Raw genomic sequence first — 27,167 nt, 5'->3', positions numbered from 1 at the left:
CTTTGGGGATGAATACGCACCCAAAAATGAGCCACCATGACTAGCGGTGACATTCAAACCACTTTTTAGTCAGCTGCAGAAGGAACATTAATATTAACTTTACCTCATTTCTTTGAACATTTTATGACTTTCACATATAATTTATCTCAGCACCTACACTACTGATGAGTTTGTATTCAGTCCCTGGTTTTCAATATTTCAAAATATAGTTCAATGACTGTATTTTATTTCTTTTCAGTTTGATGCTCCTGCATTAACGTACTTTTTTTGCGCTGTACTACGGTTTCTACCTTACATGCTGATGATGGTCTGTGACACACACTTTGAAACGTTGTCCACTTGCTAGAGTAAGAGGAGTCGGAGCATCTGAAAGTACTTACAAAAGGACTGTTCCAGTAAATTTACAACGCAACTAAAGAGCACGAACAATAATGTTTCAATATAATACCAATAATCGTGACAGTGATGTGTTGTGGCAGCATGTTTGTGACGAAGAGTTAACAAAAATTTTTATCCAAACAAATCCAATGGTTTGTTTTAAATGCTATCTCATAGTGGAATCCATTTTCTATTGTGTAACAACAAATAAAGCAGAATCGAAGTGTTATTTTTAATTTATAGCATCCACTGGATCTTTAATACATGGTAACTGATCTGGGTGTACAACGAACCCTTCTTCATTCGGCAGTAACTACAGTGAGTAAACAGATAATGAAATACAATATGTATCTTTAATATGTAAGACTTAATACTTCACAGAAGTTAATACAACCGATTTAAAAAATATTTCGTCTCATGTACAACATGTCACATATATAAACGATACATTCTGCACGGAAATCAAATTTTTCAATGGAACTAATTATTCAATCAGTCTTACGAGTGCTTTCTTATAAATTTTATTCCTTTCTGAGTGGAGTAAGGTAACTCATTTCTTTCTGAACTGTACAGTTGTGACCTCTGCACATTTGCTTCCACTAGGTCCTACGTAATGTGTCATGTCTTCCACCCATCATTTTCTGCTGATCTCCTGTTATTACCTCCTTGGATGTGACCCAGTATGTTCTTTGTTAGAAGCGTACCATCCAGGCAGTCTCTCTTTGTCAGATACAATGGCTACTTATTTAATTCTTTATCAATACAAGGACAGTAACAAATCAGTGACATTACTGTAAATTCTAAATTATATGTTTTACACGAAATTATTAAGTAACGAAAAACGGTCAGTACAAAGAGCTTTATAATAATAATAATAATAATAATAATAATAGTAACAATAATAAATAATAATACTCTAACAAAAATGAAAAGATTGAGTAAAATGTGGGATATCCCATCATATTGTGTTTCAACTTTATGACAAACAAATTTTAATCACATTGTAGTACTGTTACTGTGCTTCCATGACAAACTCGCGTTTCAAAAGCGGCACAGATCTTAAAATACAAAAAGTCAGTCTGAACCCTTCACAAAACACAAACTGCAGCACATAACTGAACATTATATTTTACGTAGGTAAAGACATAACTAAACAACATACGATGTATCACAAGATAAAAATTATAGCAATCCTTTGTAATTACTGCAAAGGTTGTAATTTCTTTTAAAACAGTTAGCTTTTACGTTGATATAACGAGACAACACGTACAGTGTGTTCTCCAATCGCAGTAACCTTCATGTAACTGCTGATTTTAGGTATTAGCGGAGCTCACAAACCCAGTAAACACAGCTTCTTATCACATAGCCTGATTACATTTTTCGCAGATCTCATTTGCCTTCGATTTCTTTATATCATTTATCAGCTGCTCAACATGATCTTTGTATTGATTGTAAACCATAAAAACAAAATGCATGAAGACATTGGCCATTTGTATGCCATTTACCAGATCGAACTGGCGCTTTTCTGTAAAATTAGGTATCTGTTTTTCAAGAGTTACAGCATCATATGCATTGCACAATTCCCTAACTAGCTTACTCACATGGTGCCAGATTAGGTGCCACCATTTCGTGTATTTATTGTCTGTCTTCGAGCACACTTGAACTGTGAGCTCCTCCACAACTGCGAGAGTAAGAATTATCTCGTTTCTGCCTATCGTTATCCCTTGTATACCCTGCTGCAGCTGTGAAGTCAGTTTACTTACTGGCTCCGCTACACCAGTATCCTCAGAGAAGTTTCTTCCAGAGGTACCTGTAGTGTTAATACTGAGTACAGAGTCAAAACAGGCTTTTAAAATGGCATCAGATATTTTGCCCTGTGATGCCTGCTTGGCCAATGACAGGATTTCTCCCCTTTGCTGTTTGCCCAGGTCACATAGTTTCTTTTGATTTATCTCTGCACCACCATTCTCGACATTGTTTACATTTTCAGAAAAAACGGGTTTGTGGCCGTCACAGTCTTCCCTTGTTCTGACCATTCCAGCTAAGAAATCATCCTTACTACCAATGCTGCGGATGCCCCTAATAACTCTTTCATTACCGTCCACCAGGTCCTCACCAGTACCTGCGATGTTCTTTCCCAACTTCAACTGTTTCCTGTGCCTATTGCTTCTCAGATTCCTCTCAAAATTGTCGATTACTCCTTTCTGTATGTCCTCGATTATTTTTGAAGCTGTCTGGAAACTGACAGTGGCGTGAGCTAAAAACAGCAGTGAGGCACTGAACTGGAACACTTCTAGAGGTGTTGCCTTCCCCTTCTTTACACGTTCACCGCTGCTCATGGCCCCGATACCAACACCAGTGACGCTGACAAGCGCTGAGGTGACTTCGAGAGTTTTGCGCACTATTTCTCCTGTCTTGCTCATCACCCTGCCATTCATCGCCAGAGTTGCTGCTCGACTAGCTGCCGCCCCAGCTGCCGCACCGAACACGTTGCCCGCCATTGAAAACCACGACGTTAATGCCTGTGAAGTATAAAACAAGATGAAAGTTATATGCATTGGAAGTTTGAAGCATACAAAAAATATCAGTACAAAAGGAGGTCATAAACTACAGGTTTACTCTGCCTGAGACGACCTTGTCGTCGACGGCACACTGATTTCCCTACGCCGTGGAATGACACCGAAAAATGAGGTATTCAGTACTAAATATCTTACCACCTAGCCAGTTATGTAAAAAATTGGCAATATAATGGAATCGACGTCGTAAAGTAGTGTCCTACATGCTTGAAAACTTCAATGAAAAACTTCGCAAAATGTTATACATTTCTGTGCCACTTACCTTGAAAACCCCAAATAAAGAAAGAAAAAAGACAAAGATGTATAGCAAATTAAGTTTGATACGAAACGACATTAGCCAGCGTGATTGTCTTTCTTTAACTTTGTTCTTTACAAACATATGAAAAACAGTACGGTTTTTAAGACCGGAAAGTACATTGTGAATGATCGAAACATGATTTAGTTGGTGACTGATGATCTGAGGTGTGCTGTTTGAGGCAAGACAAGTATTTTAGAACAAATCCTTATTTAGAGGTTCTAATGTGGAAAGCAGCGTGCAGACTCAGATGAACGCAGTTGTTGCTCTGTGACTTGCCTTCCTTCAATTCATAAGCCTCTTGACGTTTTGCACTGCTTTGAGCTTTCAGCTACTCGCTGCATTATCGTCTTGCTTTTAGTTGCTTTATGTAGAATTAACGCAACGCGTGTGTTTTGTTTGTAAGGAAAAATTTGGTATTACAATTTTCAAGTAAACGTCAAGAGGACATGGATGAATGAAAGTATTGAGCATAGTGAGAAGAAAATGGTGTTTGTCTATGGCACTAGTACTGTTGGAAAGGGATTAAGAGCCGTAGAAACTTTGATTATGAATTTAGCAAACTCTCCTACCAAATTCCTTACTGCATGCTGCTTGTAAATTAGTAGCGGAGTAATATGTGACACACGCAGGCGAACGAGGTGTGAATTTAAAGAATGAATGTACAGCAGGATTACATCAGACACACTGAAGTCACTAACAGTTAAGAAGTTTCGTGTGAAGTTCGTTTTATCTAGCCTTATGTACTTCGTCTCTGAATCCATTTATTCCACAGCAATAAATTCTAACAGTCGTTTGTCTTAGCACATGTGATTCAAGTGACATTTTTACATTTCTTTTTGTAAAGTAGCCTATGACCCTTATTTTAAAAATTTTATCGAAAAACTACCATTATTGAAACATTTTCATATTTACATTGCTAACGTTTGCTTTGTAAACCTGGGCCATACTTCCGCCGAGTTCTGAGGTATGTAAGGTTACAGGAGTTAAGATTCCGTTTTTAGGTCCTTTTTCTTGTAATTCAGCCATTTCTTTTTATGTAGACTAATGCCCACAATTTTTTTCTTCGGGTAGTTCGATTTTATATGCTATAGGAAACAAAGAGCAGCCCACTCATTTACTATTGAAATCGGGATTTATAAAATTAGGTGCCCAATATGTCCAGCCGACAATATCACACAAACGAGGGAAGTTTTTAACTGTTAGATTCAGTTAACACATGTTAATGAAAAAGGGCAAATTAAAAACAGAACATGTACAAGCTTCAGACCGTCAGTTTACTACACGATCCCGTTGACACATAGTTCACCAAAGCAGTAAGAGACGTGAAAGCGTATCCCTCCCTATAGATTGTCTTAGAATTAACTGTATAGAAGATGATGGCAGCCTGGAAATACCCAAGGATGGTACATAGAATACTTTGGGAAACCATAGGAGCGAGAAACCTTAGTACCCTGGAATAGGTCGGTCCTAATAAGTGGTCTGGGCACCATAAAATGGGGGGGGGGGGTGGTATGGGAGAAAATACATAGGGTCCATTACAGTAAGTGTAGATGGAGGTCCCGACAGAGGGAAATCAGACACATTCGGGGTCTAGTACTTTCAGGACGGAAGGAGCCGCTGAGCTACAAACCTATCATAATCAAGTCTGGACAAGACCAGGGCACAGTAAAGATGAAGGGTGGCACAATCTCCAGCCCAACACGTGGGAACCAGGAGGCAGAGAGCATTGAGCTCCTGCATGCATATACCCATGTTGTTGTTGTTTTCAGTCCTGAGAGTGGTTTGATGCAGCTCTCCATGCTACTCTGTCCTGTGCAAGCTTCTCCATCTCCCAGTACCTACTGCAACCTACATCCTTCTGAATCTGCTTAGTGTATTCATCTCTTGGTCTCCCCCTACGATTTTTACCCTCCGCGCTGCCCTCCAATACTAAATTGGTGATCCCTTGATGCCTCAGAACATGTCCTACCAACCGATCCCTTCTTCTGGTCAAGTTGTGCCACAAACTTCTATTCTCCCCAATCCTATTCAATACTTCATTAGTTATGTGATCTACCCATCTAATATTCAGCATTCTTCTGTAGCACCACATTTCGAAAGGTTCTATTCTCTTCTTGTCCAAACTGTTTACCGTCCATGTTTCACTTCCATACATGGCTACACTCCATACAAATACTTTCAGAAATGACTTCCTGACATTTAAATCTATACTCGATATAAACAAATTCCTCTTCTTCTCTACTTCGACCATCATCAGTTATTTTGCTCCCCAAATAGCAAAACTCCTTTACTACTTTAAGTGTCTCATTTCCTAATCTAATACCCTCAACATCACCCGACTTAATTTGACTACATTCCATTATCCTCGTTTTGCTTTTGTTAATGTTCATCTTATATCCTCCCTTCAAGACACCATCGATTCCATTCAACTGCTCTTCCAAGTCCTTTGCTGTCTGACAGAATTACAATGTCATCGGCGAACCTCAAAGTTTTTATTTCTTCTCCATGGATTTTAATACCTACTCCGAATTTCTTTTGTTTTCTTTACTGGTTGTTCAACATACAGATTGAAAAACATCGGGGATAGGCCACAACCCTATCTTACTCCCTTCCCAACCACTGCTTCCCTTTCATGCCCCTCGCCTCTTATAACTGCCATCTGGTTTCTGTACAAATTGTAAATAGCCTTTCGCTCCCTGACGCCTTTAGAATTTGAATGTATTCCAGTTAACATTGTCAAAAGCTTTCTCTAACTCTACAAATGCTAGAAACGTAGGTTTGCCTTTCCTTAATCTTTCTTCTAAGATAAGTCGTAAGGTCAGTATTGCCTCACGTGTTGCAGTATTTCTACGGAATCCAAACTGATCTTCCCCGAGGTCGGCTTCTACTAGTTTTTCCATTCGTCTGTAAAGAATTCGTGTTAGTATTTTGCAGCTGTGGCTTATTAAACTGATTGTTCGGTAATTTTCACATCTCTCAGCACCTGCTTTCTTTGGGATTGGAATTATTATATTCTTCTTTAAGTCTGAGGGTATTTCGCCTGTTTCATACATCTTGCTCACCAGATGCTAGAGTTTAGTCAGGACTGGCTCTCCCGAGGCCGTCAGTAGTTCCAATGGAATGTTGTCTACTCCCGGGGCCTTGTTTCGACTCAGGTCTTTCAGTGCTCTGTCAAACTCTTCACGCAGTATCGTATCTCCCATTTCATCTTCATCCTCTTCCATTTCCATAATATTGTCCTGAAGTGCATCGCCCTTGTATAGACCCTCTATATACTCCTTCCACCTTTCTGCTTTCCCTTCTTTGCTTAGAACTGGGTTTCCATCTGAGCTCTTGATGTTCATACAAGTGGTTCTCTTCTCTCCAAAGGTCTCTTTAATTTTCCTGTAGGCAGTATCTATCTTACCCCTAGTGAGATAAGCCTCTACATCCTTACATTTGTCCTCTAGCCATTTTTGAGACGCTTGTATTACTTTATGCCTGCTTCATTTACTGCATTTTTATATTTTCTCCTTTCATCAATTAAATTCAATATTTCTTCTGTTACCCAAGGATTTCTACTAGCCCTCGTCTTTTTACCTACTTGATCCTCTGCTACCTTCACTACTTCATCCCTCAAAGCTACCCATTCTTCTTCTACTATATTTCTTTCCCCCATTCCTGTCAATTGTTCCCTTATGCTCTCCCTGAAACTCTGTACAACCTCTGGTTCTTTCAGTTTATCCAGGTCCCATCTCCTTAAATTCCCACCTTTTTGCAGTTTCTTGAGTTTTAATCTACGCATATACGCTTTAGGTGGCTAATATTGGAACGCCATGTCAGCCTTTTATCAAACATAACGCCCAAGCAACGGGACTGTGCTAAAACATTGATGAGCTGATCGCCTAAACCAAGTTATGAATCGGGGTTTACTGTGGGTCGACGACAAAAACGCAAAACTACCGTTTTTGAGGGATCTTTTTTGTTTTGCTTTAGGGCGCAAAAAACAACTGGAGTCATACGAGCCCAAGTCAAAACTATAGAACACAAAGACGAGTTGAAAAACGGCTGCAAGTCAGTCCCAATTCACATAATAGAAGGCAGCTAAAAACAGGCAAGTGGAAAACAGCAAAAAAAAAAAAAGACACCGTACAGAAAAGGAGGTCTAAATCTAGAAGTTAAATGGCTTTCACCATATTTCGTTTGCGGATAAATAGTAAACAGCAGTAGACAGCCAGCGCGTTGTTTGGTAACACTGCCGATAACTCATACGACAGACCCAAGCGGGAGTGTACACGGTTAAAAGATGGACATTCCATCAGGAAGTGGCATACAGGTAAAACTTGGGCACAATGTATACAAAGTGCTGAGGTAGCGCCACTTAGCAAATGACGATGGCTAAAAAGGCAGTGCCCAATATGCAGCTTAGTTAAAATAATCTCCTCCCGGCGGGAGGGCCGACAGGAGGTCGTCCAAGCCGCTGGGAGAGGCTTAATAAGCCGGAGCTTATTCCCGTGAAGGGAGGACCATTGGCGACGCCAAAGGGACACCACCTCCTAACAGACGGCTAGACAGAGATCGGAGGGAATGTAAGAACTAGTGGGCTGAGGTACTAGGGCTGCAGCCTTGGCAGCAGCGACAGCAGCCTCGTTTCCTGGCAGACCGACATAAGCAGGAACCCAAGGGAACGTCACACTGGCTCCACCAAGACTCAGCAAGTGACAGTTTTCCTGGACCCTGTTAAGGGATGGACGGTGTACAGCCCACGAAGACTTTGAAGGGCGGCGAGTCTGCCTGAGCAGAGGACAATTTAAAAGGCTGCGTCACCGGATGTACTCCCTAGCTAGATACAGGGTGAAGAACTCGTCTGTAAATACTGAGCATTGTGCCAGAAGCCAATGTCGAAAGACACAGGTGGGGCTGACAAAGGCTCACTCGACCCCATGGACAGTCCGAGAGCCATCAGTGTATACAAACGTACTATTGTGAAGTTCCATGCGAAGGTCGTGAAACTGAAGGCTATAGCTCGAGGCTGGAGTAGCGTCCTTAGAAAGCGATTGAGGGCCAAGGTTAACATGGGTCGCTTGACGAAGCCAAGGTGGTGAAGGAGTCACTCCCACCTAGAAAGTTGCAGGAAGTGCGAAGTTCAGCCGCCGTATGAAGTGCCAAAAGCGGACTCCAGGAAGTAACAGCAGAGCGAGGCGCCCCATACTGACAATAGAAGGAATCATCATCAAAGGAAGCGGCATAGGATGGGAGGCCACGCATGGTAGGCAAACGGCATGCATACCTGCTGTGGAGATGGTCATGACGGTAGGACACTGGTAGCTCAGCAGCTTTAGCATACAGATTCCTTAACGGTCTGGTGTACAAGGCGCCCATGGCCAAACAGATGGTGGACTGTGTTGAGAAGGCGTAAAATCGATGGGCATGGAGACGCATAAACAAAGAACCAAGACACGAGTTTCGAACGGACAAGGGACCGGTACAAACGGAGGATGGTTCGATCAGCACCCCAAGAAGTACCACTGACAACACGTTGGACACTGAGGAATCGTGTACACTGGGCTGCCAGGAAAGACACATTGGAAGACCAAGAGTGTTTCCTACCGAGTATGAGCACCAGGAATTCCGTAGTTTCAGCGAGCGGAAGGGCAACAAGCCCATGTTGAAAATATGGTGGGAGAATCCACTTGCGTCACCAGACATTCATACAAATGCGTTTGTCAGTGGAAAAGTGAAAGCCATTATCGATGCTCTAGGAGAAGACCTCGCTGAAAACGCCGCTCAGTGATGGTTTTTCTTTGTTTTGTTTTTTGGTTTTAGGGCGCAAAACTGCTATGGTCATTAGCGCCCGGTCCGTGACTTAGGAAACAGTAAAAACCGAAAATGGAAACCAGCAGCAATGGGAACTAAACTCAAAAAAGTGGAGAAACTAAAAGCAGAAGGAAGGCTTAAAAATCCTCTACAGAAAGGGGTTGGTTGTCCCCAAAAAAAGCTTCAAACGACTGACGTCATTTCACTGGCACTAATAAACTCGAGAACGCGATCGGCCGAGCGTGTGTCATCTGCTAAAATTGACGATATATCAGGCGACAGCTGTAGACGGGCGCATAACGGAGTAAAATAGGGGCACTCAAAAGGTTTCTTACCGTCCACAGCTGAGAGCAGTGGGGACAGAGTGGGGGAGCATCGCCGCTTAAAAGATGTCGATGGCTAAAAAGACAGTGCCCTATCCGTAGTCTAATTAATATTACCTCCTCCCGAACGCGTTCGGGAGGAAGAAGTCAAAGCACAAGGAACAGCTTTCACGTCCCGCAATTTATTATGGGGAAGTGTCGACCAATGTGAGTGCCATAAAAGAACAACACGACGACATACAATGCTCCGTAGATCGGCGAAGGGAATCGATTGAATCGGCCGCCTCATTTCCGCAGATACCAACGTGTCCCAGGAGCCAGAGGAACGCCACCGAGACGCCCCCCAGGTGGAGCAAGCGCAGACAGTCCTGAATCCGGTGGACCAGAGGGTGTACAGGGTAAAGAGCTTGGAGACTGAGGAGAGAGCTGAGAGAATCTGAGCAGATAACGTACTGTATCCGCCCATGGCGGCGGATGTAGTGGACAGACTGGAGAACAGCGTAAAGCTTCGCAGTAAAAACCGAACACTGGTCGGGAAGCCGAAAGTGATTTGGGGAGTCACCAACAATATCGGCACTCCCTACACCTAACGATGTTTTCGAGCCGTCGGTGTAAATAAATGTGGCGTCCGTCATTTGTGCACGTAGAGCAGCAAATGCCCGGCGATAAACAAGTGATGGGGTACCATCCTTGGGAAATCGACAAAGGTCTCGGAGCAGGCAGATCCGGGGACGGAGCCAAGGCGGTGCTGTACCCCAAGTTGTCAAGGTGGTTTTAGGAAAGCGGAAGGAAAGAGAATGGAGCAGTTGACGGAAGCGGACTCCCGGTGGTAGTAGGGAGGAGGGGTGGCCTGCATACCCTACATCAAAGGAGGCGTCGAAACCAAGGTCATGGGCTGGATATTAGCAGGCATGGAAGACAGATGGCTAGCATAACGACTCAGGAGGACTGCTCGCCGATTGGACAGCGGAGGTTCAGCATTCTCAGCATAAAGGCTTTCCACAGGGCTAGTGTAAAAAGCTCCAGACACTAAACGTAATCCACGGTGGTGGATAGAGTCGAGACGCCGAAGAATAGACGGCCGAGCAGAGGAGTAGACTATGCTTCCATAATCCAATTTCGAGCGCACTAAGGCGCGATAGAGGCAGAGAAGCACCACCCGGTCCGCTCCCCAGGAGGTACCATTCAGGACACGGAGGGTGTTAAGCGATCGCAGACAGCGAGCCGAAAGATAGGAAACGTGGGAGGACCAGCACAGTTTTCTGCCAACATAAGACCCAAGAATTTAGCGACGCCTGAAAACGGAAGGTTGACAGGATCGAGATGTAAGGAGGGCGGAAGAAACTCCTTACGTCGCCAAAAATTAACACAAACTGTCTTACTGGGAGAAAAACCAAAGCCGGTGTCGATGCTCCAAGAGTGGAGGCGATCGAGACATCCTTGAAGACGTCGTTCAAGAAGGCTGGTCCGTTGAGAGCTGTAGTAGTTCGCAAAATCGTCCACAAAGAAGGAGCCCGAGACATCAGGAAGGTGACAATCCATAATTGGATTGATGGCAATGGCAAACAGTACGACACTCAGAACGGAGCCCTGGGGTACCCCGTTTTCTTGGGAGAAATTACGGGGGAGAGTAGTGCTCACCCGCACCCTAAATGTGCGCTCTGCCATAAATTCGCGAAGAAAAAGGGGCAGCCGACCTCGAAAGCCCCAAGAGAACAGTGTGCGGAGTATACCTGTCCTCCAACAGGTATCGTATGCTCTCTCCAGATCAAAAAATATTGCTACTGTTTGGCGTTTCCGGAGAAAATTATTCATGATATAAGTGGAGAGAGCAACAAGATGGTCAACTGCAGAACGATGCTTTCGGAATCCGCATTGGACAGGTGTTAAAAGACTGCAGGACTCCAGCCACCAAGCTAAACGGTAATTCACCATACGCTCCAAAACCTTACAGACGCTAATCGTGAGAGAAATGGGGAGATAGCTAGAGGGGAGATGTTTGTCCTTTCCAGGTTTCGGAACAGGAACGACGATAGCTTCCCGCCATCGTCTGGGAAAAGTAATGTCGGTCCAAATTCTATTATAAAGGCGAAGGAGGTAACGCAGACTATGGGTTGATAATTGCAGCAACATTTGGACGTGGACACCATCCGGTCCTGGGGCGGAGGAGCGAGAAGAAGAGAGTGCATGTTGGAGTTCCCGCATGGAGAAAACAGTATTGTAGCTTTCGCGATTTTGAGAGGAGAAAGCAAGAGGTCGCACTTCCGCTGCACGTTTCTTCGGGAGAAACGCTGGCGGGTAATTTGAAGAGCTCGAAATCTCAGCAAAGTACTGACCCAATGAGTTAGAAATTGCGACGGGGTCCACTAATGTATCATGCGCGACAGTGAGCCCAGAGACCGGGGAGAAACTAGGCGCGCCCGAGAACCGTCGAAGCAGACACCAAACATCCGAGGAGGGAGTGAAGGTGTTAAATGAGCTAATAAAGAATTTCCAGCTTGCCTTCTTGCTATCGCGAATGACACGACAGCATCGAGCTCAGAACTGCTTATAGCGGATACAGTTGGCCAAAGTAGGATGGTGGCGGAAAATGCGAAGAGCACGTCGCCGCTCACGTATTGCGTCACGCCATGTCTCGTTCCACCAAGGAACTGGGGGGGGGGCGCCGGGCCAATTCGGCGGTGCGTGGTATTGAACGTTCCGCAGCTGTGAGAATAACAGTTATGTGTGTGACCACATCGTCGACGCTGGGAAAGTGACGGTCATCGAATGTCGCTAGAGACGAAAAAAGTGTCCAGTCGGCCTGGGCAAACTTCCAGCGTCTCGGGCGCATTTGTGGCAGTTGAGGCCGCAGTCTAAGGACACATGGAAATTTGTCACTCGAGTGTGTATCATCAAGGGCGAACCATTCGAAGCGCCGAGCTAGCGGAACAGTACCGACCGCAAGGTCCAAATGAGAGAAATTTGTCGTGGAGGCAGACAAAAATGTAGGGACCCCAGTGTTGAGGCAAACTAGATCCGCTTGGTGGAAGACGTCTAGCAAGAGTGAGCCACGTGGACAAGGATGTGGAGATCCCCAAAGCGGGTGGTGGGCATTGAAGTCCCCAACCAGCAAATAGGGGGGTGGAAGCTGACCAAGAAGATGAAGGAGATCAGCTCGTGCCATTGGTATGGACGATGGAATGTATACAGTACAAAGAGAGAACGTGTATCCAGAAAGGGAGAGACGGACGGAGACAGCGTGGAAGGAAGTGTTTAAGGGGAGTGAGTGATAATTGAGAGTATCATGGAGAAGAATCGTGAGTCCTCCATGGGCTGGAGTGCCTTCAACAGAGGGGAGATCATATTGGACGGACTGAAAATGAGTGAGAACAAAGCGGTCATGGGGACGCAGCTTTGTTTCCTGAGGACAGAAGATGACCGGCCAGTAGGATCGTAAGAGGATCGACAATTCATCCCGATTGGCTCGAATGCCGCGGATATTCCAGTGGATAATGGACATAGGGTGAACAGAAAATGGAGGAATGCGACCAAGATTGCTGTCAACTCAACGACTGCTCAGAGCTTGCGACCGAAAGCATGGAATAGCATTCAGCCGAAGGCAGAAGATCCTGATCCATAGGTTGTTCAGGAGCAGCTCCGGCCACCAGCGATCGGCCGCCAGCAGTGCGCCTCGGCGACACAGAAGACGGCCGAGGGCGATTTCCGCCAGGTGGTGCTGTAGATGGGACACGCCTTGGATTTCTTTGTAGCCTTCTTTGAAGTATGATGTTTAGATGGAGGACCTGATGGTTGTGAAGTTGGGGTACGTAAAAAATCTTCACGAGTATGCTCTTCATTCGAAGTCTTGGTGTCTGACTTTTGGGCTCGAGATTTAGCAGAACCCGATGAAGGGTGAGCCATAGAGTGGGCAGGCGAAAGTGGTGAGGTTGAACGGGCGATCTTTGCGCTGGCCGATCTGACGACCGTGGCACTAAAGGTGAGGTCGCAAGTCTGAGTGGCCGCCTCCTACGTTGGCCGAGGAGAAGCAAGGACAGTGCTGTATTTTCCTGTCTGAGGCACAGTGGGCTGTCGACTGGCTAATAACTTTCGAGCAGCAAAGGTCGACACCTTTTCCTTCACTCTTATTTCCTGGATGAGCTTTTCGTCCTTAAAAACGGGGCAATCTCGAGAGGAAGCAGCGTGGTCATCCATACAGTTGATGCAGCGAGGGGATGGAGGTGGACAAGCACCCTCATGGGCATCCTTGCCACACGTAACACATTTGGCCGGATTGGAACACGACTGGCTGGTATGATTGAACCGCTGACATCTATAGCAACGCATAGGGTTTGGGACGTAAGGGCGAACGGAAATTATCTCATAGCCTGCTTTGATTTTCGATGGGAGTTGAACTTTGTCAAATGTCAAGAAGACAGTGCGGGTTGGAATGATGTTCGTGTCAATCCTTTTCATATCTCTATGAACAGCCGTTACGCCCTGGTCAGACAGGTAGTGCTGAATTTCTACATCGGACAATCCATCGAGGGAGCGTGTATAAACGACTCCACGCGAGAATTTAAAGTGCGGTGCACTTCAACCCAGACAGGGAAGGTGTGTAGCAGTGAAGTACGCAGCGAATTTTTTGCCTGGAGGGCACTGGCTGTTTCTAAAAACAAGGTGCCATTCCGTGATCTGGAACAAGAACTTTACAGGACCTGCAATTGCGTCGACACCTTTCTTAATAATGAAAGGGTTGACTGTGGAGAAGTCGTGACCTTTGTCAGACTGAGAAACAACAAGGAACTGTGACAACGATGGAAGAACTGTCTATGACTGAGACTCAGTGAAATTACGCTTGTGAGCAGACATAGTGGAAGGTGAGGAAACCATTTCGCAAGAATCCCCCATGATTACCGGCGTTTCCGATGGCGCGCTCTTCCCTTGTGGGGGCCCTCTCTGAGGGCACTCCCGCCTTAGGTGATAGTTCACACCTCAGGTCACACCTCCTGACAAACGGACGGAGGGACCAATCGGCACTTTCGGATGGTATCAGCTCGGGTAATTACCCCTCCCTGGGCATGGCCGTTACCAGGGGGTACGTACGTGTCCTACCTGTCTACCCAGGGCAGGGAATTACGCGTTATCCCGTCACCGGCTACGCACAAAAATGCGTGGATCGGCCTTCAGACACGCACAGGGAGGAAGAAAGAGAAAGGGAAAAAACAAAGGGACAGGAATGAAGAGAGGTTTCAAACGCTGCAGCGGAGAAAGGGTAAAGAGAATAGGTAAGGAAAAGAGAAGGACATAGGAAGGATGAAGACATACAAGCAGAGAAGGCGAAGAATGCGGTACATTTACGAGCGTCCGTCTCCGGACGTAGGCACAGACCATACTCCCAGAGGGGGAGAAAAGGCAGGAAAGAGCCAGAGGTGAGGGGAGGAGGGGCAAAGATGGGGGAGAGGGCAGGATGCGGAAAAGGAAGGTATGCAGCCCGGAAAGGAAGGAGGGCCACATTAGCTCGGGGTCCCATGCTCGCTACGCACGTATCCACAAAAGAGTTGTGGATCCCCTGGGGGAAGCCAGATGCGGTGTTACATGTTAAGCAGAAAGTGCTTGCCCGCGAGAGAAAGGCACTGCAACATTTAAATGTGAATGGCCTCAAGCCCAGATGCGGAGAATCAGGATGAACTGCAAACATGACCTAGCTCCCTTATGTTAAGGGCAGCATTGTAGCAATCAAGATTCGAAGAAGAGAAGGGTATCGCCCGAGCATCCTCCACTAGTTTCCGATAGGCAGCGTTATAGTGGTAAGAGCTCGAAACTTCCGCAAAATGGTGCCCTCAGGTGTTAGAGATACCAACAGAGTCCACTATAATATCGACTGCTACTGTCAGGCCGGAAATAAGGGAATGGATCTTTGTCCCAGAAAGCTGTCAGATATTGGCCCAGACGACAGAGGAAGGCGTGGAACTGTTTGAGGAACTAGTGAATGAAATCCACCTACCCTGAAGAGCGCGATGACACTTTGCACGCGTCTGTTTATAATGAATGCAGTTTTCAATCATAGGACGACAGTAAAAAACGCGGAGAGCACGTCTATGTGAGTGAATTGCGTCGTGGTCTGCCTCAGTCCACCAAGGGACATTGACACGACGTGCTAAAGAGGAAGTGTGAGGAATGGAACGTTCTGCACCATGAAGGATAACGTTGGTGAGATAGTCGACCTGGTCATCACAACTAGGGAGATCTAGTCCTTCAAAGGCTGCAAGGAAGGGGTAAAGCTGTCAGTCAGCCTTTGTAAGCTGCCATTTGGGCATGCATGTTTTTTTTGTGGTTTTAGGGCGCACAACTTCAATGGTCATTAGCGCCCAGACTGCGTTAGGAATGCACCGCGAGGCACAGGTTTAAAACAGCAACTAAAAGGGAAAACACGATAAAAGATAAACTGACAGGCATAGGCTTAAAAAAACAGCATAATCAAAGGTCCTTAGAGAGGTTGGTCAAGTTGATAAAACGAAGAACGCGAGCAGCTGCTCGTGGGTAATCCGCTAAAATGGCATGTAGACTACATGGCAGGCCAAGATCAAGACGCAGAGTGTTAAAATCCGGACAGGATGTTAAAATGTGGCGGAACGTCAGCAATTGCCCACATGGGCAGAACGGCGCCGGCGCAACCGTCAGCAGATGGCGATGGCTGAACCGGCAGTGTCCAATTCGTAACCGGGCCAAAACGACCTCCTCCCACCGAGAAGGGCGGGAGGAGGACGTCCAACCCACGGGAAGAGGTTTCAAGGCCCGAAGCTTGTCGTCCGTAAGTGCAGCCCAATCGGCATGCCACAGCGATAAAATGCGCCGACAAATGACCCTGCTACAATCTGAGGAAGGGACACAACAAGAAGCTGTCCGAGGCTGGAGGACTGCAGCCTTGGCCGCGGCATCTGCAGCTTCGTTCCCAGGGATACCGACATGGCCAGGAACCCACGTAAAGCTAACCAGAGAACCGACGTCCACCAGCTGCTGAAGAGAGCGTTGGATCCGGTGCACGAAAGGGTGAACCGGATACGGATCACTGAGGCTCTGGATGGCGCTCAGGGAATCGGAGTAGATGACATTAGCAGAATGTCTGTGGCGACAGATGTAAAGAACAGCCTGGTAGAGGGCAAAGAGCTCAGCTGTGAAGACCGAACAATGGCCATGGAGCCGGTATTTGAAACTTTGTGCGCCGACAATAAAAGAACACCCGACCCCATCATTGGTCTTAAAACCATCTGTATAAATGAAGGTCATATTAATGAACTTCGAACGAAGTTGGACAAAACGGGAGCGGTAGACCGAACCGGGAGTAACCTCCTTTGGGAGCGAGCTGAGGTCAAGGTGAACGCGATAATATAAAACGCTCCGATCGCAAGACGTAAACCCCGATGTTGTATGGAGTTGAGGCGGCGTAAGATGGATGGCCGTGCAGAGGAGTATACGAAGCTCCCATAATCCAGCTTGGAGCGGACGATCGACCGATATAGACGAAGTAGGACGGTTCGATCCGCTCCCCACGACATACCACTGAGAACACGGAGAACATTTAAAGAAAGGGTACAACGGGCGGCCAAATATGACATGTGGAGACCAGCTAAGTTTCCTGTCAAAGGTGAGGCCTAAAAATTTGGTTGTCTCCACGAGTGGGAGAGCAACGGGACCGAGACGTAAGGACGGTGGGAGAAACTCTTTGTAGCGCCAGAAGTTAATACAGACCGTCTTCTCGGCAGAAAAACGGAAGACATTGGCGACACTCCAGGAGTAAAGACGGTCAAGAGAGCGCTGAAGACAGCGCTCCAGGAAACATGTACGCTGCGCGCTGCTATAGATGGTAAAATCGTCCACGAAAAGGGAGCCCGATACATCAGCTGGGAGGCAATCCGTTATTGGATTGATCGCTATGGCGAAGAGAGCGACGCTCAAAACTGAGCCCTGTGGCACCCCATTCTGGCGAAAGGCGTCGGACAGGACAGTACCCACACGCACCCTGAACTGTCGATCCATTAAAACGGCACGAATAAAAAGAGGGAGGCGACCGCGAAGGCCCCATGTATGCATGGTGCGGAGAATGCCCGCCCTCCAACAGGTGTAGTAAGCCTTCTACAAATCAAAGAACACAGCTGCGGTCGGGCGCTTCAGCAAGAAGTTATTCATAATGAAGATCGACAAGGTAACCAGATGGTCAACAGCAGAGCGGCGCCTACGAAATCCACATTGTACATTGGTAAGTAGGCGTCGAGACTCGAGCAGCCAAACCAAACTAGAGTTAACCATTCGCTCCATCACTTTACAGACACAGCTGGTAAGCGAGATGGGTCGATAACTGGAAGGCAAGTGCTTGTCCTTCCCCGGCTTAGGAATCGGGACAACAATAGACTCGCGCCAGCACGCGGGAACATGTCCCTCAATCCAGATGCGATTGTAAGTACGAAGAAGGAAACCTTTACCCGCAGGAGAAAGGTTCTTCAGCATCTGTATATGAATAGAATCAGGCCCTGGAGCGGAGGACCGTGATCGGCAAAGTGCGGTTTCGAGTTCCCGCATGGTGAATGGGGCATTATAACTTTCACAATTCGAGGAGCCGAAGTCAGGTGGCCTAGCCTCCTCTGCCTGTTTGCGGGGGAGGAAGGCAGGGTGGTAATGAGCGGAGCTCGAAACCTCTGCGAAAAAGCGGCCGAAGGCATTGGAGACATCCTCAGGGGCCAGAAGGACGTCATTCGCGACCGTCAAGCCAGAAACTGGTGAGTGGACCTTAGTGCCAGATAGCCGGCGCAGACTATCCCAGACAACAGGAGGAGGAAAACTGTTGAAGGTGCTTGTGAAAGCAGCCCAGCTGGCTTTCTTGCTTTCTTTAATAATACGACGACACTGAGCACGTAATCGTTTATAATTGATACAATTCGCCACTGTAGGGTGGCGTTTAAATGTGCGTAAAGCACGTCGACGAGCACGTAAAGCGTCTACACGCTGTGGTTCACCAGCGGACCGGTACGCGACGTGGAGAAGAAGTAGGGTGAGGGATGGAATATTGAGCAGCAGTGAGAATGACTTCCGTGAGGTGTGCGACCTGACGATCGCAGCTTGTGAAGATTTGATCCTGAAAGTTCGCCCTGGAAGAGAGGAGCCCCCAGTCTGCTTTGGAGATGTTTCAACTAGATGAGCACAGACAGGGGGTATGCTGCAGGAGATGGATAACAAACGAGAAGTGGTCGCTCGAATATCTATCAGAAAGTGCATACCACTCAAACCGGCGTGCAAGTTGGGTATTACATACAGAGAGGTCTAAATGGGAATAGGTGTGAGATGTGTCCGAAAGAAAAGTAGGGGCGCCAGTATTGAGGCAGACAAGATTGAGCTGGTTGAAAAGGTCTGCTAACAGGGAGCCTCTCGGGCAGGATGCTGTAGAGCCCCAAAGGGGATGGTGGGCATTGAAGTCTCCAGTTAACAAGAATAGTGCAGGTAGCTGAGCTATAATTTGCATCATGTCTGCCCTGGTAACGGCAGACGACGATGGAGTGTAAACGGTACAAATGGAAAATGTGAAAGTGGGGAGAGTAATTCGGATGGCAACTGCCTGCAGGCCGGTGTGCAATATGATGGGATCGTAGTAAATATCATCCTGGACCAGCAACATAACCCCTCCAAGAGCCGGAATACCTACCACAGGGGGTAGGTCAAAACGCACAGAGGTGTAGTGTGCCAAGGCAATTTGATCGCATGGGCGTAGCTTCGTTTCCTAGAGGGCTACGACGAGCGGACGGTGCAAGCGGAGCAGCAACTTCAAGTCCTCTCGGTTGGAGCGAATGCTGCGAATATTCCAGTGAATAAGTGCCATCGTAAGAAAAGGAAGATGAAAGAAGGGGTCACCTCGAAGGCCGCTGAGGGCCTGGCTTCGAGCGAGCACTGCCGCCGCTATCAGTAGGCGGACAGTCATCGTCCATTGGTTCTATAGGTTCATCGGCCATCTTGGTAAGATGGCCAGGAGGGGGAGCTTCCTCCGCTGGTGAACGGCCAGATGTTCGGCTACCAGCGGTGCGGCCAGGCGAAACGGATGACGGCCTGGGGCGGCAACAGCTGGGTGGCGCAGGAGAAGAAATGCGCCGTGGCGGAGAAGGAGAACTGTGCTTCCTATGAGCCTTCTTGGAAGGTCGTTTGGTGGAAGTACTGGTCGATGGCTGGGAGGTTGAGGTACGTAGGAAGTCTGCACGGGACGGTTTCTTCTTGAAGGCCCGTGCATCTGACTTCTGGGTCTTCGTCTTAGCAGAAGCTGATGAAGGGGCTTTTGTGTGGGGTGATGGGAGGAAGAGGAGACGTCGACCGCGCGATCTTAGCACTGGCCAAACGGACGACCGTGGTGCTTAAGGTCAGATCGCATGTCTGGGTTGCCACCTCCCTGGTAGTCCGAGGAGAGGCGAGGACAGTACTGAATTTACCCGCTGGGAGCAGCGTGGGCATCCTACTAGCAAATAGCTTGCGAGCAGCTGAGGTGGACACTTTCTCTTTGACCCGAATTTCTTGGATACATCGTTCTTCCTTATAGATGGGACAGTCGCGGTAGGACGCTGCATGGTCACCCTGACAGTTCACACAACGAGGAGACGGAGGTGGACAGTCACCCTCATGGGCGTCCCTGCCACAAGTGACACATTTAGCAGCATTGGAACAAGACTGGCGAGTGTGATTGAAACGCTGACACTGGTAGCAGCGCGTAGGTGTCGGGACATAGGGGCGAACAGAAATAACCTCGTAGCCCGCCTTGATGCGCGATGGCAGCTTAACACTATCGAAGGTCAAGAGAAGTGTCCGAGTCGGTACAAGGTCATTGCTGACCTTTTTCATGACCCTATGGACAGCCGTCACGTCCTGCTCAGCGAGGAAAGACAATCTCCTCGTCAGTCAATCCGTCGAGAGATCTAGTATAGACCACACCACGAGACGAATTCAAAGTTCGGTGAGCCTCCACCCGGACAGGGAACGTGTACAGGAGTGTGGCTCGAAGCAGTTTCTGTGCCTGAAAGGCGCTCTCAGTTTCTAGTAACAAGGTACCATTACGCAACCTTTTACAAGGCTTAACAGTACCGGCTATGGCATCTACGCCCTTCTGGATAACGAAAGGGTTGACAGAGGAAAAATCATTTCTGTCCTCAGATCGAGAAACAACGAGGAACTGTGGGGCAGGCGGTAGTACATTTTGTCACTGGTGGCTGGTCATGTTTCCGTTTGTGGGCAGAAGTCGAGAGAGAAGAAGAGAAATCCATTGCGGAGGAATCCCCCATGATTGCCAGTGTCTCCGATGGCGCGCTCCTTCCTTATGGGGACCCTCTCAGAGGGCACTCCCGCCTTAGGTGAATGTTTACACCTCAGGTCACACCTCCCGAGAAACAGACGGAGGGACCAATCGGCATGGTTAGAAGGTATCAGCTCAGGCAATCACCCCTCCCTGGGCCTGGCCTTTACCAGGGGGTACGTGCGTGCGTTACTTGTCTACCCAGGGTGGGGAATTACGCGTGGGTCGGCCTTCAGGCGCGCACAGGGAGGAGGAGGAGACGGCAAGAAGGAGGAGGAGACGGCAAGAAGGAGGAGGAGACGGCAAGAAGGAGGAGGAGACGGCAAGAAGGAGGAGGAGACGGCAAGAAGGAGGAGGAGACGGCAAGAAGGAGGAGGAGACGGCAAGAAGGAGGAGGAGACGGCAAGAAGGAGGAGGAGACGGCAAGAAGGAGGAGGAGACGGCAAGAAGGAGGAGGAGACGGCAAGAAGGAGGAGGAGACGGCAAGAAGGAGGAGGAGACGGCAAGAAGGAGGAGGAGACGGCAAGAAGGAGGAGGAGACGGCAAGAAGGAGGAGGAGACGGCAAGAAGGAGAAGAAGACGGCAAGAAGGAGAAGAAGACGGCAAGAAGGAGAAGAAGACGGCAAGAAGGAGAAGAAGACGGCAAGAAGGAGAAGAAGACGGCAAGAAGGAGAAGAAGACGGCAAGAAGGAGAAGAAGACGGCAAGAAGGAGAAGAAGACGGCAAGAAGGAGAAGAAGACGGCAAGAAGGAGAAGAAGACGGCAAGAAGGAGAAGAAGACGGCAAGAAGGAGAAGAAGACGGCAAGAAGGAGAAGAAGACGGCAAGAAGGAGAAGAAGACGGCAAGAAGGAGAAGAAGACGGCAAGAAGGAGAAGAAGACGGCAAGAAGGAGAAGAAGACGGCAAGAAGGAGAAGAAGACGGCAAGAAGGAGAAGAAGACGGCAAGAAGGAGAAGAAGACGGCAAGAAGGAGAAGAAGACGGCAAGAAGGAGAAGAAGACGGCAAGAAGGAGAAGAAGACGGCAAGAAGGAGAAGAAGACGGCAAGAAGGAGAAGAAGACGGCAAGAAGGAGAAGAAGACGGCAAGAAGGAGAAGAAGACGGCAAGAAGGAGAAGAAGACGGCAAGAAGGAGAAGAAGACGGCAAGAAGGAGAAGAAGACGGCAAGAAGGAGAAGAAGACGGCAAGAAGGAGAAGAAGACGGCAAGAAGGAGAAGAAGACGGCAAGAAGGAGAAGAAGACGGCAAGAAGGAGAAGAAGACGGCAAGAAGGAGAAGAAGACGGCAAGAAGGAGAAGAAGACGGCAAGAAGGAGAAGAAGACGGCAAGAAGGAGAAGAAGACGGCAAGAAGGAGAAGAAGACGGCAAGAAGGAGAAGAAGACGGCAAGAAGGAGAAGAAGACGGCAAGAAGGAGAAGAAGACGGCAAGAAGGAGAAGAAGACGGCAAGAAGGAGAAGAAGACGGCAAGAAGGAGAAGAAGACGGCAAGAAGGAGAAGAAGACGGCAAGAAGGAGAAGAAGACGGCAAGAAGGAGAAGAAGACGGCAAGAAGGAGACGAAGACGGCAAGAAGGAGAAGAAGACGGCAAGAAGGAGAAGAAGACGGCAAGAAGGAGAAGAAGACGGCAAGAAGGAGAAGAAGACGGCAAGAAGGAGAAGAAGACGGCAAGAAGGAGAAGAAGACGGCAAGAAGGAGAAGAAGACGGCAAGAAGGAGAAGAAGACGGCAAGAAGGAGAAGAAGACGGCAAGAAGGAGAAGAAGACGGCAAGAAGGAGAAGAAGACGGCAAGAAGGAGAAGAAGACGGCAAGAAGGAGAAGAAGACGGCAAGAAGGAGAAGAAGACGGCAAGAAGGAGAAGAAGACGGCAAGAAGGAGAAGAAGACGGCAAGAAGGAGAAGAAGACGGCAAGAAGGAGAAGAAGACGGCAAGAAGGAGAAGAAGACGGCAAGAAGGAGAAGAAGACGGCAAGAAGGAGAAGAAGACGGCAAGAAGGAGAAGAAGACGGCAAGAAGGAGAAGAAGACGGCAAGAAGGAGAAGAAGACGGCAAGAAGGAGAAGAAGACGGCAAGAAGGAGAAGAAGACGGCAAGAAGGAGAAGAAGACGGCAAGAAGGAGAAGAAGACGGCAAGAAGGAGAAGAAGACGGCAAGAAGGAGAAGAAGACGGCAAGAAGGAGAAGAAGACGGCAAGAAGGAGAAGAAGACGGCAAGAAGGAGAAGAAGACGGCAAGAAGGAGAAGAAGACGGCAAGAAGGAGAAGAAGACGGCAAGAAGGAGAAGAAGACGGCAAGAAGGAGAAGAAGACGGCAAGAAGGAGAAGAAGACGGCAAGAAGGAGAAGAAGACGGCAAGAAGGAGAAGAAGACGGCAAGAAGGAGAAGAAGACGGCAAGAAGGAGAAGAAGACGGCAAGAAGGAGAAGAAGACGGCAAGAAGGAGAAGAAGACGGCAAGAAGGAGAAGAAGACGGCAAGAAGGAGAAGAAGACGGCAAGAAGGAGAAGAAGACGGCAAGAAGGAGAAGAAGACGGCAAGAAGGAGAAGAAGACGGCAAGAAGGAGAAGAAGACGGCAAGAAGGAGAAGAAGACGGCAAGAAGGAGAAGAAGACGGCAAGAAGGAGAAGAAGACGGCAAGGGAAAGAATAAGGAAGACAGTGAGATGGAGAAGAACAAAGAAAGGAACCAACCAAAGGAAGGAAGAAAGAAACGAGTAGTGAAAAACCAAAAAGACCACAATTATAGGTCGTGAAACCGTCCGTCTCCGGACGCAGGCGCTAACTACCCCCTTGAGGGAGATGGACTCCTTTTAGTCGCCTCTTACGTCAGGCAGGAATACCGCGGGCCTATTCTAACCCCCTAACCCGCAAGGGGAGGCCATACATGTGGATGGGGTAGGAGTCAGCAGACTGAAAGCACCCAGTAAATGGTCGCTCTAGTAGGAGTCAGAACGGACCACTCAAGACGATGGGCAAGCTGGGCAGGGCAAAAGGATAGGTCCAAATGGGACTAGGTGTGTGAGGATTCAGAAAGGCAAGTGGGTGCACCTGTGTTGCGGCAGAAGAGGTTGAGATGGTTAACAACGTCAGCCAAGAGGGCACCCCTGTGGAAGTCCTGTGAGAACCCAAAAGGGGAAGTTGCGCACTGAAGACACCGAATAGCAAAAACTGGGGAGGTAGTTGCCCAATGCGGTGAAGGAAGTCTGCACTGGTGACATCGAATGAGGGAGGTACGTAAATGGTACAGAGGTACGAAGTCAGTTGATGAAACGAAATGTGAACTGCAACAACTTAAACATGGGTAGTCAGGGAGGTGGACTGACTATGAATGTCATCCTGTATGAGCAGCAAGACGCTTCATGAGATGGAATGCCGATCTCAGGCGGAAGGTCAAAACGAATCCAAAAGTAATGTGGGAGCTCAAAGCAGTCATCAGTGCGCAATTTCGTTTCCTGAAGGCAGAGTACAAGGAGAGCAGCCATAAATCCTCTTTGCGGGACCGAAGTCCACGAATGTTCCATTGGAAGACAGTCATGAGGAGATGTAGGGGTGTCAACTCAGCTTCTGCCGATTGACAGCCAGCGTCTTTCTCTATGACAGGGCACAGAAGCAGGAGGATCCTGCGCCCCAGAGTCCACCGAAGCATTGGATTGCATGGGCCAAGGTACTAAGAGGCGACACTGTCGAAGATCTTAGATTTGGCAGAGGAGGAGACCGTTTGCCTTTGGTGGACTTCTTCGAGCCTTTCCGGTTACACGAAGACGCGGGTGTTGTTTGGCTGGAGAGACAGAGGAAGTCTGCAAAGGAGTACTCCTGTCCTTCCCAGGCTACCAGTTGCGTAGCTGGTGGCTTCGCCCATTGAGGTGAGAGTTTGACGATTTGTTTCACAGCTTTACAGGGGGATGGCGATGCTACCTTGACAATGGGGGATTTCACAACCTCTGAGCTCAATTTGAGGTCTTGTGTCTTTGTGGCCATGTCCTTCGTGGAGAGGGGCTAACAAGACTGGGAAAGGAACTTTTTCCTTTACCCAGACTCTTGGACAGCCCACTAATCAAGATACATGGGACAATCCCGAGAGGAAGTGGCATGACTACCGTTGCAGTTGATACAGCCGGGAGGAGGAGGCGGACAATCGCCCTCGTGTGAATCGCTGCCACAAGCTACACGTTTCCCTACGTCTGAACTGGTGTGGTTGAAACGACACACTGGTAGCAGCACGTCAGGTTCGGAATGTATGGCTAGACTGAGATAATTTCCTAGCATGCTTTGATCTTTGATGGTAGCACCACTCTATAGAAGATGGATAACAAATGGCTCTGAGCACTATGGGACTTAACTTCTGAGGTTATCAGTCACCTAGAACTTAGAATACTTAAACCTAGATAACCTAAGGACATCACACACATCCACGCTCGAGGCAGGATTCGAACCTGCGACCGGAGCGGTCGCGCTGTTCCAGACTAGCGCCTAGAACCGCTCGGCCACTCCGGCCGGCGATGGATAACAGTGTGGATGGGCAACATTTTTCATTACACAATGGATTTCAATGACAAGTTCAGAGGTAAGATTCGATTTCGGCCTTGGTTAAACCGTCAAGCAGCCTGGTGTAAATTACATTACAAGAAGATCTATGAGCCTGAACACAAACCAGGTAGCCAAGGAGAAGCGAGACAGCTAGCACTGTGTGCTTTGAGAATCAGTAGTAGTCTCCAAAAACAAAGTTCCATTCCATAAACGAGAGCACGATTTCACAGGGCTAGCAATTCCATCAGCACATTTCTGAATAATAAACAGGTTGACCTTGGTCAAGGCCTAACTCTTTAGTACATGAGACGACGAGGAATTGTGGTGCAGCGGGTAGGATCTTTGTATCAGTAGCTTTATTACGTTTGCCTTTCGTGGACGTTGATTGCGAAAATTATTGACTCATTGCGAGAAAATCCCTGTGTTTCCCAGCGTCTCAGACGCCATTTTCCTTCGAACTGTGGGCCCATTCAAAAGGGGGTGCGCCCGCTTTAGGTGACTGTTCACACGTACCTCCAGAACACCTGACAGAGGAACCAATCGGCAATCTGGGAAGGTTCCAGCCCAGACAGTCACCACTTCCTGGACGTGGCCAGTACCAAGGAGTATGTGCGAACCCTACCTGTCGACCTGGGGCTGGGAATTACGCGTTACTAATTCACCTGTTACGCGTTATACGCATGGGCTGGCCTTCAAGAGTACACAGGTAGAAAGACGAAATAGAGAATCCTCAAACACCGAAGGGGAGGAATGTGAGAAGGGAAACAAAGTAAAAGGGAGTGAAAAACAATAGTGAGACTGCTCTTACGGTAGCGACAGATAATGAAGAATATTCCAAGTAACATGCCAGACATGTTCCCCAAGGGAGGACAAAATGAACAGCAGAAGGATAGACATGCAGCACGAAAGGGAAGAAATGCTGCAAAGGCTGACTCCCTGTGGTAGGTAAATACGAACCCGCCGAAGACTGGAGAGCTCCCTGGTGGTATTTTGGAGAATGAAAACCATGGGAGATGGCCCACACAGTGGCCTGTAGGATGGCGTCTAGGAGCCAGTGCTCAGCAGATGCTACTGAGTGGAAGCTGCACCAGATGCAAAATTGTAAAAGACATTGCTGGGGTAACCACATGCCCAACAAGGCTACAAGCCCATTGATGGCTATGAGGAAGGGTGTGACACTGTACAGAGTTTTCATTGGTACCATTCCCCTGAATCCGAAGTGCATTGAGTGAGTGCCAACTTGAACCCGGAAGAGCCAGTGAGAAAAAAAACTCGCAGATAAAAGTCTGAAGGAGGTCACAGAAGCCCCAGACATGGAGAGAACTGAAATTTGATGGCACCAAGCCATGTTGCGTGCCTTGTGTAGGTGAAAGAAGACCGCGAAAAGATACTGGCAGGTAGTAAAAGCCTTCAGATGACTGTTTCCCATCTGCATAAATCGTCAGTTACTGACCGTGATTTGCAGAAGCCACACTGATACGTTGACAAAAGGCGATAAGATTCGAGTACCTGACATTAGTTGACTCCAACCATCCTCTAAAGCTGTTTAAGAAGTCCATTCGTCAGGCTAATTGGGTGATAGCTGTAAGAGACGGTTTCTTCCCGAGCTTGAGGATGCGGATAACTATACTGTCTCGCCATTGTGACAGAAAAGCACCCATGAGCCACATTCGGTTGAAGCCCATGAGGAGATGCCTCTGGGAACGTTGGATGGAATCTGAGCCTGAGTCCATGTCTCATGAATAAGTAATAGAATGCAAGAATCTGTATTCAGTGAATGGTTCATTATAGGGCTCAGCATGGTGCAAGATGAAATTATATATATATATATATATATATATATATATATATATGTGTGTGTGTGTGTGTGTGTGTGTGTGTGTGTGTGTGTGTGTGTGTGTGTTGGAGGTTAAGACCCTGGACAGTTGACTGGCGTTGGCGGACCGAAAGTCAACGGAGCTTGGACCAAGCCTGCAATG

General features: G+C 47.8%; 1 protein-coding gene across 1 annotated transcript in view; it reads right to left on the bottom strand.

Annotated features, from left to right (window-relative positions):
* Positions 1-814: 814 nt before the first annotated feature.
* LOC126191378 (uncharacterized) overlaps positions 815-27,167 on the bottom strand; it is a 69,054-nt gene continuing 42,701 nt past the window's right edge. The window contains exon 4 of the mRNA XM_049932230.1: positions 815-2,900. Within this exon, the coding sequence (XP_049788187.1) occupies positions 1,737-2,900 (1,164 nt within the window). The 3' untranslated portion in view covers positions 815-1,736. The remainder of the gene's footprint in view (positions 2,901-27,167) is intronic.

The sequence above is a fragment of the Schistocerca cancellata genome, chromosome 6, assembly GCF_023864275.1.
Source record: "Schistocerca cancellata isolate TAMUIC-IGC-003103 chromosome 6, iqSchCanc2.1, whole genome shotgun sequence".
NCBI classification, from domain to species: domain Eukaryota; kingdom Metazoa; phylum Arthropoda; class Insecta; order Orthoptera; family Acrididae; genus Schistocerca; species Schistocerca cancellata.
Note: the sequence above shows the minus strand (reverse complement) of the source record. Positions and strands in the feature narration are given on the sequence as shown.